The 18,146-nt window shown below is 53.4% G+C and overlaps 3 protein-coding genes across 3 annotated transcripts; 2 read left to right on the top strand and 1 right to left on the bottom strand.

Annotated features, from left to right (window-relative positions):
• Nucleotides 1-7,616: 7,616 nt before the first annotated feature.
• On the bottom strand, nt 7,617-10,920 carry UHO2_01254 (uncharacterized protein; the record flags this gene model as incomplete). The annotated part of the gene is made up of 3 exons (XM_041553722.1): nt 7,617-10,284; nt 10,435-10,563; nt 10,850-10,920. The coding sequence occupies 3 exons, from the start codon at nt 10,918-10,920 to the stop codon at nt 7,617-7,619; spliced, it is 2,868 nt and encodes a 955-aa protein (XP_041409656.1).
• Nucleotides 10,921-12,525: 1,605 nt separating this feature from the next.
• On the top strand, nt 12,526-13,306 carry UHO2_01253 (uncharacterized protein; the record flags this gene model as incomplete). Its single annotated transcript, XM_041553721.1, has 3 exons — nt 12,526-12,559; nt 12,622-12,761; nt 12,920-13,306. The coding sequence occupies 3 exons, from the start codon at nt 12,526-12,528 to the stop codon at nt 13,304-13,306; spliced, it is 561 nt and encodes a 186-aa protein (XP_041409655.1).
• Nucleotides 13,307-13,400: 94 nt separating this feature from the next.
• On the top strand, nt 13,401-16,595 carry UHO2_01252 (uncharacterized protein; the record flags this gene model as incomplete). Its single annotated transcript, XM_041553720.1, has 1 exon — nt 13,401-16,595. One exon carries the CDS (start codon nt 13,401-13,403, stop codon nt 16,593-16,595), a length of 3,195 nt encoding a protein of 1,064 aa, XP_041409654.1.
• Between the last annotated feature and the right edge of the window lie 1,551 nt (nt 16,596-18,146).

The raw sequence follows: 18,146 nt of genomic DNA, 5'->3' as shown, positions 1-18,146 counted from the left end.
CCTTGGAACTCTTCAAAGGGTGAAGCTTGATGTAGTTGGATGGTATGGAAGAGCGTAGGAGGGTAAAGCAGATCGGGTCAGGGTTTAGCTTGGCTAGTCTTTATATACGACCGTGCTAACATTAGGAGCGAAGAGAGGGGAGGGAAGGAAAGAAGACAAAGTAGTGGAACGTGCGTGAGGTGCAAGACATTCGGTTCGGAAGCGGATGCAAGGTAGCTACACTCATCTTCTCCCATCTCAGATGCCTGTAAACCGGGCATACCGGATACAAACGCAATCAGCTGAGAGGTGAGAAAAGAGAAGAGCGGAGTAGAGGAGAGTGGCACAAACAGGGCTGTCACACGAAAAGAAGGTCTTTCTTTTCCTTTTTCACCTTTTCTTTCTGCCTCCGCTCCTCCGCTCCTCCTTCTCTCATCTTTCTCTCAGCTGCCTCAATGCTGGTCGCAGAGGTTACAATCGAGCCTCGCCTTCACCGTTCAACGAGATCTCATCGAGGTTGTGTAGAGAGAATCGAAGGTCAAGAGCAAAAAAATCTGCAATGTGAAAATGAGGGTCCACGCACGCACAAAAAAACACCTGTCAAACCACTCTCAACCCGTGGGTCCGTCTGACGGTCCACAACTGTGAGTTAGGATTGCACTTCCGATGCATCACGTGATCATTCATGAAGGCGTGCGCGTCTGGGCTGGACTCAAAACAAATCGAAATTTTTTGCTCCGCTCTATGAAGAGCGGAGCAGAGACACTCTTCACCAAGACACTCTGTTTTGTCACTCCTCTCTTAGCTACCATCATCTCCATCATCACCAAGCCAGGTGCACTGTTAGCTGCCTGGTTTGTTTTTCTTTTTCTTTCTTGGGTCCTGCAGTATCTTGGCCAGAGCCCCTTGCTCCCAATCCTGCCTAGCAACACCATGGCCTGGCCTTGGACCATCTCCTTCTGATGACTGTACTTTTGCCACCTGGCATTATGATGGCTAACAAGGAATAACACTGCTGCTCCTGCAGATGTTCCAAACCACTCTCTTCTTTCATTCACCAGTGCTTTCCAGACTGGGTCACTGCTTTGTGCCTTGACTGCCAAACTGGGAGGCCTTGAACAGCATGAACCCCCTCCCAGGCACCTTCTCAGCCACCTTCACAGTACCCAGACACCTCCTTGTTCTTAGGTTTCCCAGCCCCAACTCCTCTCCCTTCCTTTGCAGTCCAACACCTACCAGTCCCTCCTGCATGCATTGGTGAGTACCAGCCTTCTGTTGCCTACCCTTGGCTACCTGTTGACCTCATCAACAAAGCCCATCAGGATCTCCTCAGCATTTATGACCTTCTGAAGCTGGCCAACCCTTTGTGGCCTGGCTCCACAGCTCTGGAAGAGCCAGCACCTGTCCTCATCAAGGGCTTCTCAGTTGTTAAGGGCCCCACCTCCTCCACCTCCTCCACCTCCAACCATCAGTTTATCAAAGCAGTGCCCAGCTTTTTAAACTTTGGCTGACTTTGGGTTTACCTGTCACTCAGGTCTTCAACCTTGAACAACTGTGACCTCCCAGTCAGCCTAGGTCGTTTTTATCAACATGTTGCCAACCTTGCTGAGGTTTTCCCTTGGGACAAAGTCATGGGCTACATCATCACAGTCTGCACGTCCCACTTTGGCAGGGCCACCACCACAGATTGGGCCTGCTTCAATACCAAGCTCCATGCAACACACTTCCAGGGCATCCAGGCCCACCTACCCCCTTCTTCAGCAGGCAAAAAGAAACCTCCTCTCCAACATGATGAACCCTACTGCAAACAGGTCTGCATCTCCTGGAACCAGGGCAAGTGCTCTGGCACTGATCAACAACCCTGTATTCAGAAACATGTGTGCCTCACATGTGGTAGCCAGCACACATCCTGAGCCTGCACCTGCAGCACTGCTCAGTCTGGGCCACCTCCCTGACTGCCCAAAACCAACTAACCCCCCTTGTGAGTTCCTCTCACTCCATCAACATGGTCACCAGTCAATTGCCTTATCCCATGTGGCTAAAGTGGCCCCCCATCCCCAGCCCCCATATGCGAGGAGGTCCAGGCACAGCCACGAGGAGGACCAAGCTCAAGGAGCAGGCACAGCCACGAAGAGGACCAAGCTCAAGGAGCATGCAGATGGTTACCACTCAGGGGCTCGAGAGACAAGAGTTGAAGGAGTCGACACCAGGTCCTGAGGAGGAGGAGCAGTGTCGAAGGAGTCGACACCACTCAAGAGGCACAGGGGTGCCAAGCAGGAGAGGCCCCTGAGCAGTACTCGATGAAGAAGGTACTCTCTGGAGAGGGAGCAAGAGCAGCATTGCTGGCGATGCTGTGAAGAGGTATATAACCATGCTTTCTCATCATCAAAGGTCAAGTGGATCCTCATCCACTCTACACAACCATCATAACTAGTTATCACTTCAGCATAAGTATACATTAGTTTCAGTCAGCATAGCAGCAATCTATCAAGGTTGCTCCTCATCGTAGTGTGTGTGTTGTATCACCACTACCTTGTCAGGGGTCTCGCGCCTGAAACCCAGGTCGGTCTGTCGAGATACTCGATGACTATCAAACTGTGCGACAGCTGTTGTCTCGGTATCGGTGACTATCAAGTTGCACAGTGACAGCAGGTGGCATTCATTGTATATACTATCATAGGTTTCGGCTGACCTCTGTGGACACTCCATTCAGGGGTAGCTCAGCACAATCAATATCAATGCTTCGGTTATGATGACACCAAGGTCTGGTGTGAGTGTTGATGATGATGAGGTTGATGATGTTGGTGATAAGGTTGGTGAGGGTTGATGGTAATGAGGTTGATGGTGTTGGTGATAAGGTTGGTGGCATCAACATGAGTGTCCAGTGTGTTGACTTTGACACTTGAAGTGATCCCCAGACCACAGTGGACTACTGCCTTCAGTTCTATCTATATCCGGACTGCTAACCTGCTATGGGGCGCCTATGGACGTCAGGTAGTGGTGATACAACACACACACTACAATGAGGAGCAACCTTGATAGATTGCTGCTATGCTGACTGTAACTAATGAGTACTTGTGTTTCTAAAGTATTGACTAGTTGTATGGTGAGTAGAGTGGATGAGGATCCACTCGACCTATGATGATGAGAAAGCATGGTTATATACCTCTTCACAGCATCGCCAGTGATGCTGCTCCTTCTCTCTCTCCAGAGAGTACCTTCTTCATCGAGTACTGCTCAGGGGCCTCTCCTGCTTGGCACCCCTGTGCCTCTTGAGTGGTGTCGACTCCTTCGACACTGCTCCTCCTCCTCATGACCTGGTGTCAACTCCTTCGACACTGCTCCTCTTCCTCAGGACCTGCCTGCTAGTGTCCTATACACTGCTCCTTCTCCTTTGACTGGTGACAGTTCCTTTGACTCTTGTCTCTCAAGCCCCTGAGTGGTAACCATCTGAGCTTGGTCCTCTTCGTGGCTGTGCCTGCTCCTTGAGCTTGGTCCTCCTCGTGGCTGTGCCTGGCCCTCCTCGCATGTGGCTCGTGTCCTCCTTTGCATGTGAGTCCATAGGAGTCCATGGTCTCCATGGAGACTGCACTACAACCATGCTCTCTACTGGTATTGACTAGATCTTCGATACCTGTGCTCCTTCCATATGAACCTGTGACCCTCCTGCTTCTTGAGCATCCAGGCCCATGACATACCTGACATCCAAAGGCGCCCCATAGCAGGTTAGCGGTCCGGATCAAGATAGAACTGAAGGCAGTAGTCCACTGCAGTCTGGGGATCACCTCAAGCATCAGTCAACACACTGGACACTCATGTTGACACCACCAACCTTATCACCAACACCATCAACCTCATTATCATCAACACCCACCAACCTTATCACCAACATCATCAACCTCATCATCATCAACACTCACACCAGACCTTGGTGTCATCATAATCTATGCATTAATATTGATTGTGCTGAGCTACCCCTGAACGGAGTGGCCACAGAGGTCAGCTGAAACCTACAATAGTATATACCCAAACGCCACCCATTGCACAACTTGATAGTCGCTGAGCAACTAGCTCATCGAGACCGATACCGAGACAATAGCTGTCGCATAGTTTGATAGTCACCGAGTATCTCGACAGATCGACCTGGGTTTCAGGCGCGAGACCCCTGACACCAGCCTCTGCCACACACAGCGGCAACCCCACCTCCTCGGTCCCGCCACATTCCAGCTTGGAGCTCCAACTTCCCAATGTGGCCCAGCAACTCCTTCAGGCACCTGCCAGCTCTAGTGATCTCCCCAGCATCCCAGCCAGCTCCAGCAGCCCTCCCCTTCCTCAGTCCTCTGCAGGTACCGTTGGCTGACCTTGCCTCAGCTACACTGTTGTCACTACAGATCCTCCTGCCTCCTGCCCAGCCCAACACTACCTTAGCAGCCCCCCTCCACCCCAGCAATGGTTGCCCCTCTCAATATGGCACCATGCAGGCTGCTTTGGGCTACTGGGCCAAGGTGCTCCTCAACTACCTGGACCACCCCTTCATCAATCAGCTTTTAGGAGCTATTGACCACAGTGTCCATCTTGGCTACTTGGGTCCCCTCTGTAGCCACAGCTGCTTCCAGAGTATCAAGAATCTCCCAATGGACAATGAGGGCAATGCCCATATCCATTCCAAGGTTATGTTGCAGGTCAAGGAGGGCCAGCTCCTTGAGGTGGACCCTCAGCAGCTTTGCCTGGTGTGTTCCCCAGTTGGGACTGTTCCCAAACTGCACTCCACCAGACTCTGGACCATTCACCATCTTTCTCACCCCTGCCTTCCCTGCCCTCACCAGCTGCTGTCAGTCAATGATGGCATTGCCACTCACTTCACCACAATCTGTTATGCCTCCCTCACTGCAGTCCTAGAGTTTGTGCAGAACAATCAGGGCTGTTGCCTCTGGAAGAGTGACCTAACTGATGTGTTCCAGCATGTGGTCATCACTCTTGATGATGCTTGCCTGCTTGGCTTTACTTTCAACAGCTGGTTCTACATGGAGATGGGCATCACCTTTGGGGGCCAAAGCTCTCCCTGGATCTTCAACCTCTTTGCAGAGGCCTTGCACTGGATCCTGCAGTCAATGACATGACATCCTGTCAACCATTATCTGGACAACTTCTTTGGAGCTATCCTGGTAGCTGACCACCCTGGCAAGCCCCTGCATGTGCTTGCCTTAGCATGCTCAGCTCTTGGCCTCCAACTGGCACCCCAGAACCTTCTGGGACTGCACCAAGTTGGAGATCCTTGGCATCAAGGTCGACACTGTCCAACAGTGTGTTGGGATTACCATTGAGCACTGCTCCTGCATCCTGGACGCCATCGACCACCTCTTGGCCTGGCGCTCAGCCCACCTCATTGACTAGCAGCATATTGCCAGCCTTCTCCAGTTTGTATCCCTCATAGTCCCCCATGGCAAAGCATACTTGTGCAGACTGTATGATGCCTCCAAGGCTGCTCACTGCCACCCCCTGTCTCTTTGTTGCCTCTCTTGTCTGGCAGCACAGGAGCTCAGATGGTGGCAGTCCACCCTCCACATTTGGCCTGGTCACTCCTTACTACAACCCTCACCACTCACAGTTGAGTATGTCTTGACTGATGCATCCAAATGGGGTTATGGGGCTCATCTCGGGCTCATGCAGACCCCTACTGCAGCCTTCTCCTGAGAGGTACCTTGTCACCACTGTTCAAGGGACATCTGTTTCCTGGAAGCCCTTGCCATTCTGGAGGCACTGCATGCCTTCTCCCCTCTTTGGAGCAGCCCATGCCTTGTTGTCCTCCACATTGACAACACCAATGTGGAGTCAGGACTTCACACTGGCCATTCAAGGGACCCTCTCACTCAAACACTGCTCTGCAAGATCTTTGGCCTCTGTTTCCTGCAGCATATCACCCTCTGACCAGTTTGTGTGGCTTCAGGGGACAACCACCTGGCTGACCTTCTCTCTCACCACCATTTCCATGCTTTACAGCAGTGCTACCCACTGGCACATTGGCTCCTCTTCTCCCTCACCCCCATGAAGCACCCCAAGCCTTCACCACTGCCACAGGCTGCTCAGCACTTGCAGCTTCCTACATCTGGCAAGGACTTGCTGAATCCAGCCACAAGTGAAGTGCTGGTGTCCCTGCCTGCTACCAGGCCTTTGTCCACCTCCACTTTGGTCTGAGTACCCCCCCCCCCCCCCCTTTCTAGCCTCAGACTTGTTCCTCACCAAGTGGGCTTGTGACATGGCATGGTCCCACCCTTTCCACAGCATCAAGCATGAGCTCGATGCCCTGCAGTCCTGGCATGTTGACCTTGGTTTCAACCTCGATGGTTTCACTCACAGCTGGTTGGAAAGAGCAGTCCAGGGCATCAAGCACACACATGGCCTTCACCCAGCTGCATCCAAGCTCCCCATCACCCTCCCCCTTCTCTGAGCCATCCTCGAGCAGCTCCAGTCCATGCCCCTTAGTGGCTGGGACCATCAGGTCATTGCTGCAGCCTTTGCTGTCTCATTCACCTGTTTCCTTTGATGTGGCAAGGTTGCCTGGAACCAGCTGTTGCTGACTCAGTTGCTGGTCAGGTCTGTCACATGGCAAACAGACTATGCCATACTCCTTCTCCTGGTGTCTAAGACTGACCCCTTCAGGCTTGGGACCCTGCTTGTGGTCCCCAAAGTTGGCAGGGTGGAGTGCCCATATGCTGCACTCTGCCTCCTCTGTCCTACCATCCATAGGCCCAATGCTCCCCTCTTTGGGCTGCATGATGGGTACAGACCCCTCACTTGTGTGACCTTCCTCCAGCACCTACACTCAGCACTCTCTCACCTCAGGCTGGACACATCTCAGTATGCAGGACACTCCTTTTGTTGGGGAGTGGCCACTTGGGCAGTGTTGCAGGGTGTTGATGCAGACACCATCAAGCTCCTTGGTCAGTGGACCTTGGACTGCTATCACCAATACATTGACCACTCAGCTGCTGAGTGATGTGTGATGGTTGCTGCTGCCCTCTACTTGACCTGGCAGGGACCCCTTGTCCCTGCAGGCCCCTCTTGGCAGGACCCTGTCCTCTAGGCTGGGTGGAGCCTCTGGCCCCTCTGCTGTGACCACTGTCTGCTGCACAGGTGACACTGCAGCTAGTGGTGGGCTGGGAGCCTCCTTGTCGAGCTTCGAGGACTTCACAGGTCCTTGTCCGCAATCCACTTAGTATTTTCCTGATTCTTGTTTTCGTGCGATTGAGTCCAGAAGGGATTTGCCTAAATCAACTAGCGTCCCCTCCCACCGTCTCATTAATATGTTGCAATCCGACTCTTCACTGTGCACGCTGAGAAGATCAGATCGCAGTCCTGTAATTGCAACTCCGCAAAAGAGGCTTGAATTGGTCTTGGCATGCAACAACCCATCTCACGCCCTTCTTTCTGCCACTCCCGTTCTTCGTTCGGCTACACACAATACCAGGCTCGGATGCAAATACGTTACCTACGAAGCTTAGATCCGGGATCTGCACACGACGATCCGGCAATCTCACACATCGAAAGAGAGGAGGGTATACTGCTATGATTAAAAAGTCCTCGACGTGGGGAGGAGAACTGGTACAACGTGTGGTTACTGCAGAGAAAGACGGCTCTTAACGCCCGAGTTCGGAGATAGGCACACCGACACCACCACCGCCTCCAATACCATTGAGCATGCTGTTGTTGGTTGCATGGTCAAAGTCATTGAAGATGGGGAGGATGCTTTGCATGTACTGATCCAGAAGGTCATCAGTGCCTAACCAGGTGTTGGCGACCGTGTCAGTGGCGGAGGTGTTGTTCTGACCTACCGACACCCCGAGAGGGGTGTTGCGATAGGCGGATGAGAGAGAAGGAGCGTTGGTACCGTTGTTTGGTACGCCAGCCAAGTGGCTGTTGCTGGTGCTTGCGTGGGCTTGGTAGGGCTGTGGGTAGCCAGCAGCACCTGGGATGGACGACGATGCAGGGTTGACACCAGCTGAGCCGAAGAGAAGAGATCGACTTGCCACACCAGGCGTCTGGACACCATTGTGGGCGGCAGTTTCGAAAGCCAATGCCATCTCACTGACTGGGGCTGGGGCTGCATTCGTTCCTGCTGCTCCTGGCGTCGATGGTGCTGTTGTATTCTTAAGGTCGTAACCTGAAGCAACAGTACCTCGCGCACCACCTCGCTCACCATTGGCACGCGGACTAGGCGCACCCATCCCACTCGAACCGGCCGACATATGAGATGACCCTCGCAAGCGCTGTCTCTTCTTCCTCGACTTCTCCGCACGATCCCTCTCGACCAGCTCGGCACTGAGAGAAAGGATGAATCTACCATAGAAGCGCGCGAACGATCGCGAGTGGGTCGAATCCTGCGGGTCGCCGGCAAGCATGAGCCCGAGTCGCACCACCAATCCACGTGTGTCGATCGGACCATTCTTGAGCAGATGCACACCCGACCAACCCAGCATGGCAGCTACAATACGGCTGATGGTATGTGCTTCCCCTTGCAGGTTGTCGAGCGCGAGCTGGCACGCTTCTGTCAGCAACGACACGACATTCTCGCGAGCAGCTTTCATCGAGTTGCCGCAGACACGAAGGATGCGCATGTTGTTTGCCTCACAGATAGTCCTTCTTCGATCGGATTCTCGAATAGCGTGAGTGTTGATGAGCACCTGGATGTGCAAGCCGATAATGCGCATGATGGTCGAAGTGAGTCGGTGCTTTTCGAGGGCTGGATGCTCGCACCAAGCTTCGTACCACGCTTCAAACAAGACGTTGGCCGAGACACGGATGCTTTCGATGGAGCCAACCTCGTAGTAACTCTGACTGAAGATGCGTGTTCGCATAATCTCCTCGATCCGGCGCAGATGCAGGAAACTAACGATCTGGATGTCACCGTCGAGCGAGATAGGTGACTTGAGCCAATCGTTGAGCGTACCCCAGTCCACATCAAGGGTAGTGTTGGGTCGCTGACCAGAGAAAGAGCTGAAACTCCTCTCCATGATGGCGGCCAGCGCCCATGTCCTGGAACGGTCTCGTGCATATCGACGAGCCATCTCGTCTTGCTGAGGTGTGTCGTCCCGCATGGCAAGGTCGAGCTCTTTTGCCATACGAGCGGCAGTTCCGATGAGCAGCCAGGCGCGATCTTCGGCCATGAGTGGAGTGAGGTGCGCCCACATGGGCCACACGATGAGACCTTTGACCACCTCGACACTCTTGACGTTGCGGCTGAGCACCTCTACGACGAGCGAGTCGACGAGTGCACGGAGTTGCTGGAACTGCTGAACGGCGCGTGGGCTGCGATCGATGGAAGCGGCGATAGCGAGAATGACAGAGAAGAGAAAATTGGACGACTCTTTGATGGTGGCCAGATTGTGAATGACAGAATCGAGAATGCAGAATTGCTCGTGGACGCTTTCCATGAAGATCTTGAAGAGGCGGTGTATGTCGTCCATGGTGACGATACCTTGGTCGAGAGGATCGCATCGACGCGTGTCCCAACTCGCCGAAGCAGATGCACCTGAGAAGTAGGAGGCGCGTTCGCAGGCAGCATGACCAAGACAGGATCGTGTCCAGCCACTGGACTCGAGCATGGCAGAGATATCGCGTGCGGACTTTGCCTGTGCGTCGTCTTCTTCATTGATGGCATCATGCGGGAACGCATGAGACGAGCCACGCTTCTTGTTGTCCAGAAAAGCTGCAGGACTGTGGGCATCCTCGTCGGCCGGATCAAGCTCTGCGGCGAGTTCGTCTTGTTCACTGTCTGAGTCGGTGCATCGCTTTCCGAGGGCGGCCTCGGAGAGACAGAGGAGTGGATTGGTGGAAGAGGGTGGCATGCGTGATTCACGGATGAGAAGGCCGTCGTGGTATTTGGAGGTGCGTCGGCTGCTGCTGCCGTTGCTCGCGATGCTGTGATGACTGCCATAGTGACCATTGGGGGAAGCGGCGGTGGGGACGGTGGAGTAGAGATGAGAATTTGACGAAGATGTGGTGACTGCACTCAGAGGTGACTGATGGTTGCTGGCGTCGGATCCGTGTCGGTTTGTATTGTGCTGGTGGTGCTGAGGGTGAGGGTGATGACGGTCGGTGTCGACGGGATGGTAGGATGCAGGCATATTGGATGGACCAGGATAAGGGCGATCCCATGCGACACTGCGTCGATATGACAAGTTGGAAGAAGAGTCGGGAGCAACAGGGGAGCTGCGGTCGAGTTTGGAATCTGGAGTGCGTGCCTGTAGTTGATGCTCAAGCTGACGTTGGAGCGCTTCTGACTGTTCTCGTGCACGTGTTGCCAGGCTATTGAGAGGTGAGAGGAGAAGGTGAAGAGAAGAGGAAAGTGAGAGAAGCGAAGAAGGGTAAAGATCAGTCAGCAAGTGTCGACATTGAGTAGACCTTTGGCACATTGAGTCAGAGAAGCCGAACGAATGGGCAGAGATTTGAACTCACTTTTTTGTTCCTGGCTTCTTGCCTCTACGGGAAGCTGTCCATGAGCAGTCGAGACCCTTTGCTTCGCAGCGAGAACAGTTCTGTGCGTCTTTGCGTTTGCCGTTGCATTTGATCTTTGCCTTTCTGCACCTGTTGAGCAGATACGATCCGATTAGCACCGTAGAAAGGAGGAAAAAGGGGACGGAAAGCGAGGGTAGGGACCGAAGGTAGGGACAGAGGATGACGAGCGCAATGTCGGTCGATGTGATCAAGACGGAAGGGGACAGGGATGGTGTCAGTACTTGGGGATCCAACAGGGGAGGGGAGGAGGCGGCCGAAGGGTGCGATAAGGTATGCATTGCCGCAAACTCGAGTGTCGTGATACCTGTTTTCAGCTTGATCCTGCGCTCTAGCTTGGGGTTGCGGAAGTACTCACTCTAGACAAGCTTGAGAGTTGCGGACCCTTGGACGATCGTCTTGCTGTTCCTCATCCATGCTGGTGTCCATATTGTCGAAGTGATGAGGGGTGAGGGAGGAGATGATGGTTGCTGAATGAATGGATGGACAAGGGAAGCGGCTGGCCGAGAGAAAAGTTGCGAACGACAAGGGGAAAAAGCGCAAGCGAGGCGGCTAAGGGAAAATTTGCCTCTCTTCTCTTCTTTCCCTCTCTGGCTTTTTGCCGGCTACACACAATGACGGGCGCAGGCTTTATATTTTGTTTTCTGCAATTTGTTTTCTGCAATTTTCTCCTTCTTCTTTGTGCGCGAGTGGCAGACCAGCAGTGTTGCAGCTATTGCCGATCATGTCGCCCGGAAAGGACTGTTCCATCTCAAAGCTGCCAACTCGTCGCTTTGTGAACAGACTACGATTCGACACTCGGGCTGAAATACCACAAGGTCTTAGTCTTGAGACGGAATGGTAGCTCCTGTAAGAGGTGTGTAGACGCAAAGATTTCCACCGCTATTCACAATCAGTCCGTGGCTTGCACCAGGCTGACGGTGTTGTCGAGCTGCTACGATGTACTGAGATATCAGAGCGGCGGAAAATCACGGGCAGGGTTTCTTCAGGCCAACCAATCCCCTGGAGTCATCAGCTAACCATGACGAACCCTGTTGAACTCCTTGGACATCGAACATCTGGGAGATGCGTTTCATTTCAAGAGACATGCGGGGTTGAGGTGAGGTCGTAGCTTGGGGGAAAGAGTAGAAATGAATGGGTCGAGCACCAAGAAGCTCGTGGGTGTCCAAAGTATTCGCTGCTCGATGATGTCGTGGCTGAAATGAATGCGCGGTTTGCAACTCTGCCCTGAATCAAGGGTCGCATTTCTGTTGTAGGACGTACAGCAAATAGCTATGATCACAAGTACCGATTGCGATAATGTATGAAAACTAAGTACAAGATAATGACTAGTATATATATGTTCCAGCGTTCTGTGTATACGTGTGTGATACAGGGATGATAAGGCTGAAAACATGACGGGGAAACTATGTCGGCTATCTGTTAACCGGCATGATACATATCCGAGTGAGCCAAGTTGGCGTTGGCGTTAGTGTCAGATCGGACTAGAAGTCACATACTTTTACTTTTTCGCTTGTCGAAAAGCGAGGCGAGGGTGAGCCACGCATCCTCGCGTCTTTGTCTTTTGTTCTGGAATTATACCGTTGCAGCGAGAAAGACTGCTATGCTGTGCGGGGGATTTCGTATTGCCCATGGATGGCAGTGGAAATAGGGACACAATTTGGGATTGAAATGGTTGCCTGCATACGGGCCCTGAGACGATTACAATTTCTTTCCCAGCCTGCATTTGATCTTGCCTGTCTGTCTCTCTGTCCGCTCCTGGCTCCCCGACCTCCTCCTCTGCTCAGAATGCAAAATAATAATAATAATATATATATATATAAGAGATTCGGACTTGCCCTTGTTGTCGAGCATGACATGAAGGGACTGAAAATTACAGACAGAGGCTCAAAAACGGCTTCAGAGGAAGACCGGAATGAAGACGGGTCAAAGTCGGATATCATGGATCTTGCCGAGCATGCCCTTTCCAAGGGTCGCCGGTCGATAGAATTGTAAATCGAGGCTCGTAATCTGGCTCTTTGTCTGATTGCGACCATGGACCGTGGAGGCGCCGAGCCATCGCGACTGAGTTCCTGAGACATCGCTTCGCCACAGTATTCCTGTTGTAACCTCTTCTGCCTTGCTCTCCAGAGACAGAACTGAGAGACGCAAGCGACCCTTGCTTGGATTTTGACCCTGACCCTGAGGCTGCTGCTGCGTTGCGCAAATCGCAGATCCACGCTGGAATGGCCATCGTCAGCCCACGCGGCCAACTGCGCCTCTCTCAAATTGTCTGTCTGCCTGTTCCCTTGCTCTTGACTTGAATTGACTTGACTTGACTTGACTTTTAACCGTCAGCTGGGACTGTGCTCTTGGTACATGCTCTGCAGCTGCTGCTCCTTCCCCACGTCTTCCCACCTTGCATTCTCTCGTCCTACTGTGACTGTAGAACCTTGTCGTCGCCTTATCCTCATCCTTATCCTCATCCTTGACCATCCGCCAACATCCTATCGCACATCCTTCTCGGTTCTCCTCTTGCCAAACTTTGAGCTACATCCAAGTAGACAATCTGATCAACGCATCGTCTCATCTCGGATCTACCGAGCCGGGCCTGATCTTCCCACATTCGGAAACCTCCTCAGCAGATCAACCTGGATCGCCGCAGATACGACAAGCTGCTATCTGCATTTTTGCGATTGCGCAATCCTCCGTCGGCATCAATAGTTCCATCGGCCTAAGCCGACCAGAGCCAGCTGCTATCGTTCCATTCCAGAGCGCTGCTCGGATCATCCGCTATACTCTATTCACTTCAACACCTTTCAGAATGGGTCGGTAGATCAGAGTCAAGCTCGTCACATCACGCCGCAATACAAACTCTACTCCTTGCCACCATTCCGGCCTCTGCTGTGTAGTCACATCCTAATCTCACCATGTCATTCAATTGGAAGGGCCTCCTTGGCGTCAATCAGACCTCGGCCTCTCCTTCGACTGCGTCACCCACAACAACTGGTTCACAGGATGCTTCGGCTTCTTCCAGCGCCGGTGCCGCTTCCCACGTCGCAACCAATGGCACCGCTTCTCACACCCCAGCCAGCGCATCAGCAGCGAGTCCTTATGCGATGCGTCCACCACTCAACTCCAACCCTTACTCTGTGACACAGCCATCTGCCGCACCGGTCGCGCTCTTTGGCGCCATGATCCCAGGCTCCAACTCCCATCACAGCACCAGCTTCATTCCTTCATCTACCTCCACAAATCAATCATCGATCCTCTTGCGCAAACCCTCCGAGATCCCAATCAACTCAGCAGAAGGAGGCGGCTACCTTCTCGGAATGGAAAATTTTGGCAATACCTGCTACGTCAACTCGATGCTTCAGTCCCTCTACTTTTGTCGTCCCTTCCGGGATTCGGTCCTCAGCTACAAGCATCCATCCGGTCGAGACCGTTCCGAGTCCGATCCAGGCAATCAGGACAGCGGCTCGAGCGTGACGGATTCAGTGCCTCGCACACCACCAGACCATGCTCCGGATACAGTCGATGGCATACCACCTCCAGATACACTCTTTGCAGCTTTGCGCGATCTCTTCGAGGTCATCCAGCAATCTGGTAACCAGAAGGCGCTCTCCTCACCAACAACACTCACTTCGACTGGCTCACTACCGGTCGCGAGTCTTATGTCGCCCTCTCCCCCCAGCTTGACTGAGCAGCCTCCCGTCATGAGAAAGACATCCATCCTCGGTCGTCCTTCTGTGGCGAGCGGCACTGCTGGCAGAGGAGGCGCCGGTAACCATGTTGCTACCCCACCTGCTGCCAACTCGGGCGCAGCCACAGCACAGGCCATCCCCATCACTCCTGGCTCCACCGCGAGCGCAGGACATCCCAACCTTTCCATATCCACCAGTTCAACAGGAACACTCGCCTCGGGCTACCCTGCCGTCGACTCGAGTGCGGTCAAGGCATTCCTCGGCACACTCAAACGCGAGAATGTTCTCTTCGATAGCACCATGCACCAAGATGCGCACGAGATGCTCAACTTTGTGCTTAACAAGGTTGGAGAGGATCTCATCCAGGCCGACAAGGCAAAAGGGCGTGTCAAGATGCAGAGCCGCAACCCTTACCTGAATCTCGGGTCCGGCTCCCACAAGACCGTCGATGGGCACAGCAAGCACAGTGTCATGCAAGTGGGTCCCAACGGCAATACTTGTGTTCATCGTCTCTTTGAAGGTGTCTTGACCAACGAGACACGCTGTCTCACCTGCGAGACCGTCACCTCCCGAGACGAATGCTTCCTGGATCTTTCCATCGACATTGAGAAGAACTCATCCGTCACATCCTGCTTGCGTCAGTTCTCGGCATCCGAAATGTTGCGATCAAGGAACAAGTTCTTCTGCGACTCGTGCTCCGGCTTGCAAGAGGCCGAAAAGCGCATGAAGATCAAGAAGCTTCCCAACGTGTTGGCTCTGCATCTCAAGCGCTTCAAGTACGAAGAGTCGGTGCAGCGATATGTCAAATTGGCTTATCGTGTCGCCTTTCCGCAAGAGCTCAGACTCTTCAACACGTCGGACGATGCAGAGGATCCCGATCGACTGTACGAGCTTTGTGCCATAGTGGTGCATATCGGCGCTGGTCCCCATCACGGCCACTACATCGCTGTAGTCAAAGTCGGCAACCGCTGGGTGCAATTCGATGACGATGTCGTCACATACATTGACGAGTTCGAGATCACAAAGTACTACGGCGACCGACCTGGCCTTGGAAGCGCCTACGTCCTTTTCTACCAGGCTGTTGACCTCGACTTTGGGGATCTTGGCCTCAAAGACCCTGCTCTCGAGGCTCAGATCCAACAAAGAGTTGACGCCAGCGCCGCCAGTGAAAGCAGAGGCAGGGATGGACTCAAGCTGCCAGAGTTGGCTGACCCACGTAACAACCTGCCCTCGCCCGACCGAAGCGGCGCTGCAGCAACTGCCAATCGACCGCGTCTCGATTCAGTCACTGAAGCAAGCCCCCTCGACACTTTGGGTGCAAGTCAGTCGGAATCGAGTGGAAATGGCTGGTTCGGATCGTTCCGCAACCGTGAGAAGCGAGCCAGTAGTCAGTCCAAGCGTAGACCTAAGACCACCTCCGCGGTGGATTCTGTCATTGGCGGTGTGCCTGCTCTGCCAAGCTCGGCAACGTCCGGCGATCTGGCAAAGAATGGAGTGACAGAGACGGACGGCTTGACACCAGACAATGCTTCGGTCTCGACGCACTCTACCAGCGCGAACGATGGCACCTCTCGTGGAACACCCGCGGTCGCGTCCTCGTCCATCACGCCCTTGACCGACTACGCCGGATCCGCATCCATGCACGCTCCACAGACTCATTCATTGGGTGTGAATGCCGCTGTTGAGGCTGGCCTATCGCCTGTACGCAATGGTCCATCAGTCATCGATATGAGCACGCACTCGACGACCACTACCGATGGAAACACGACGAGGGCAACAACAGAGTCACCCAACGAGTCCAAGTATGGACGCATGATCGCCAACCAGAACGATGCAGCTACGAACCGCGAGATGCGCGAGCAAAACCTGATGCGAGGTGTTATGAAGCGTCGAGCTCGTGCCGCTTCCGAGGGCTTTCCTTCCGCCGGCAGGTTGTCAGAGGCGCCGTGGGGTTCCAATGGTCGATCACTTGCGCATGGAGGAACGCTGGTCGCTGAGAACGAGAAAGGTCGTCACGCGGTTGTGACACCGTCGGCCATTGACACAAGCGTGTCATCGGTATCAACCTCAACATCGCCACAGCGCGAAGGTTCGTCCGGACCATCGTTCGCACCTCTCGGAAGACTATTGTCCTCCAGCAACCAAAAGGCAAACGTCAAGAATGCACGCAGAGCATCTTCGAGCTACACGCCCATGTCGCCAGCCACGGACAAAGGCGAGAAGAAGGAAAGCATGCTTTCCAACCTGTTCTCCTCTTCATCATCTTCGGCGGCACAGTCGAAGCGCAACCCCATTCAGCAGGTGCCAAATGGTGCAACAACGAACGGCACAGGCACGGATGAAGGGCAGCCATCCCGCAAGCCGAGTCTGTCGACCCGCACGCTGAGCAAGACGTTTGGGTTTGGTCGCAAGCAGACTTGATCTGACAGCACTTATATCACCCTGCGACAGCCAGCACAGGATCATAGGAAAGCATGTATCTAATCAGCCACCAATACACAGCACCGGCTTGTCGTATTGCAATTATACATTGGAACCAATCTCACTTCTACTTTATCATACTCAACAGTGTGAACGCGAACTTTTGAGAGGCTTTGAGTTGCAAGTTGTTCGGTCGCCTGACCCCATTTCGTCTTTGTGCAGCGGGCATTATCCAAGGATTGGTCGAGCTGAGCTTACACAGTACATTAATGCATGATGATGCATAGTCGTGGTGTTTTGCCAGCAGAGCAAGCTCAGGGAAGGCTAAGAGACAAGGGCAATGATTCAGTGGGACAAATGGCAGACAGACGAGACTGCAAAGTTGAGGGTTAGCGAGCGGTCCGTGGAAACTTTTTCGGAAATTGGAGCCCTGCCTCGGCCATGCATACCTAGCGGAGAGGCCCGATGCTTCGACGACAGTCTTTCAACTACATCCCATTGGGACAACTCTATGACTTGTGTTGACCCGAGGGATAGAGAGACAAGGTTGCGATCGAGGTCTTGGTGTTGGTCTCATGAGAGACGCGTCAAAAAGATTTATCGTGCGAATGGAAACATGCGCATTTTTCAATGGTAAGCGAAGGGGCACGTGACCAATGCTCAGAACTTCATTTTCGTCGCACGTTTTGATTTCTCTTCCGCTCGTTCTTCTCTCTTCCTTCTTCTCCATCACTTTCTCTCTTTGCGCTTGCCCCCTGGCTGCGCTTCGTCAAAGTTTTGTCCTCCATCCCGCCCTCATCATTGCTTGCCTCTCAACACCTTAGTCTCCTGTATCGTTTCTTATATTCGTTCTCGCGCGCATTCCGCCTCGCTTACACGCGACGCTCGACCGGCCGTGCCCCTTACGGCCACGGCTGGGAGCTCGCAAGCGACTCTCTCGAGTAAGGCAATCTTAACATCCTTTTTTTCCCAAATTGTCATGCGTGGTCAAGTGCGATAACTCACCGTTGACGATAGTCGCTGAACGCCGACAGCAGACAGGTCGCGTTTTGTTGTGATGCACCCAAAAGGTTCACACACACACGAGCGTGTACCACACACAGACCGCCATTGTTGCCGAGCGTCTGATCGCTACCGACCGAAGCAACCAACACACACATCTGCCATTCACGGCATGGGAGCCACCTGCAGTCGCTTATGCATTTCACTGCAAACTTGACTGCACAACGGCTGCAATCACCACGTGTGTGTATCGAATCGATTCGATGTGCTGCAGCTGGCACCGACCTCCGACGCTTTTGCAACAGCGTCTAGCACCGTCAGTCTCGCATCCAACGTCTTCGTCATTGCTGTTACGCTGTGCTGTGCTGTTGTGCTGTGGGATCGCTCATCAATGACTCCAACGGCTTGACCAAGAAACAGCGAGGAAAGAACAGTTCTCGGATCGGATAACTGTACCCCGACTCCGTCACCGTGGGTTGCGAGGCACACAGACAATCCAGTCCCACGAATGATTACACACTTGTTCTCCATTCTTTCACTTTGACGGTG

This window comes from Ustilago hordei (genome assembly GCF_900519145.1).
Source record: "Ustilago hordei strain Uho2 genome assembly, contig: UHO2_contig_02, whole genome shotgun sequence".
Lineage (NCBI taxonomy): Eukaryota > Fungi > Basidiomycota > Ustilaginomycetes > Ustilaginales > Ustilaginaceae > Ustilago > Ustilago hordei.
This window is presented reverse-complemented; position numbering and strand designations above follow the sequence as displayed.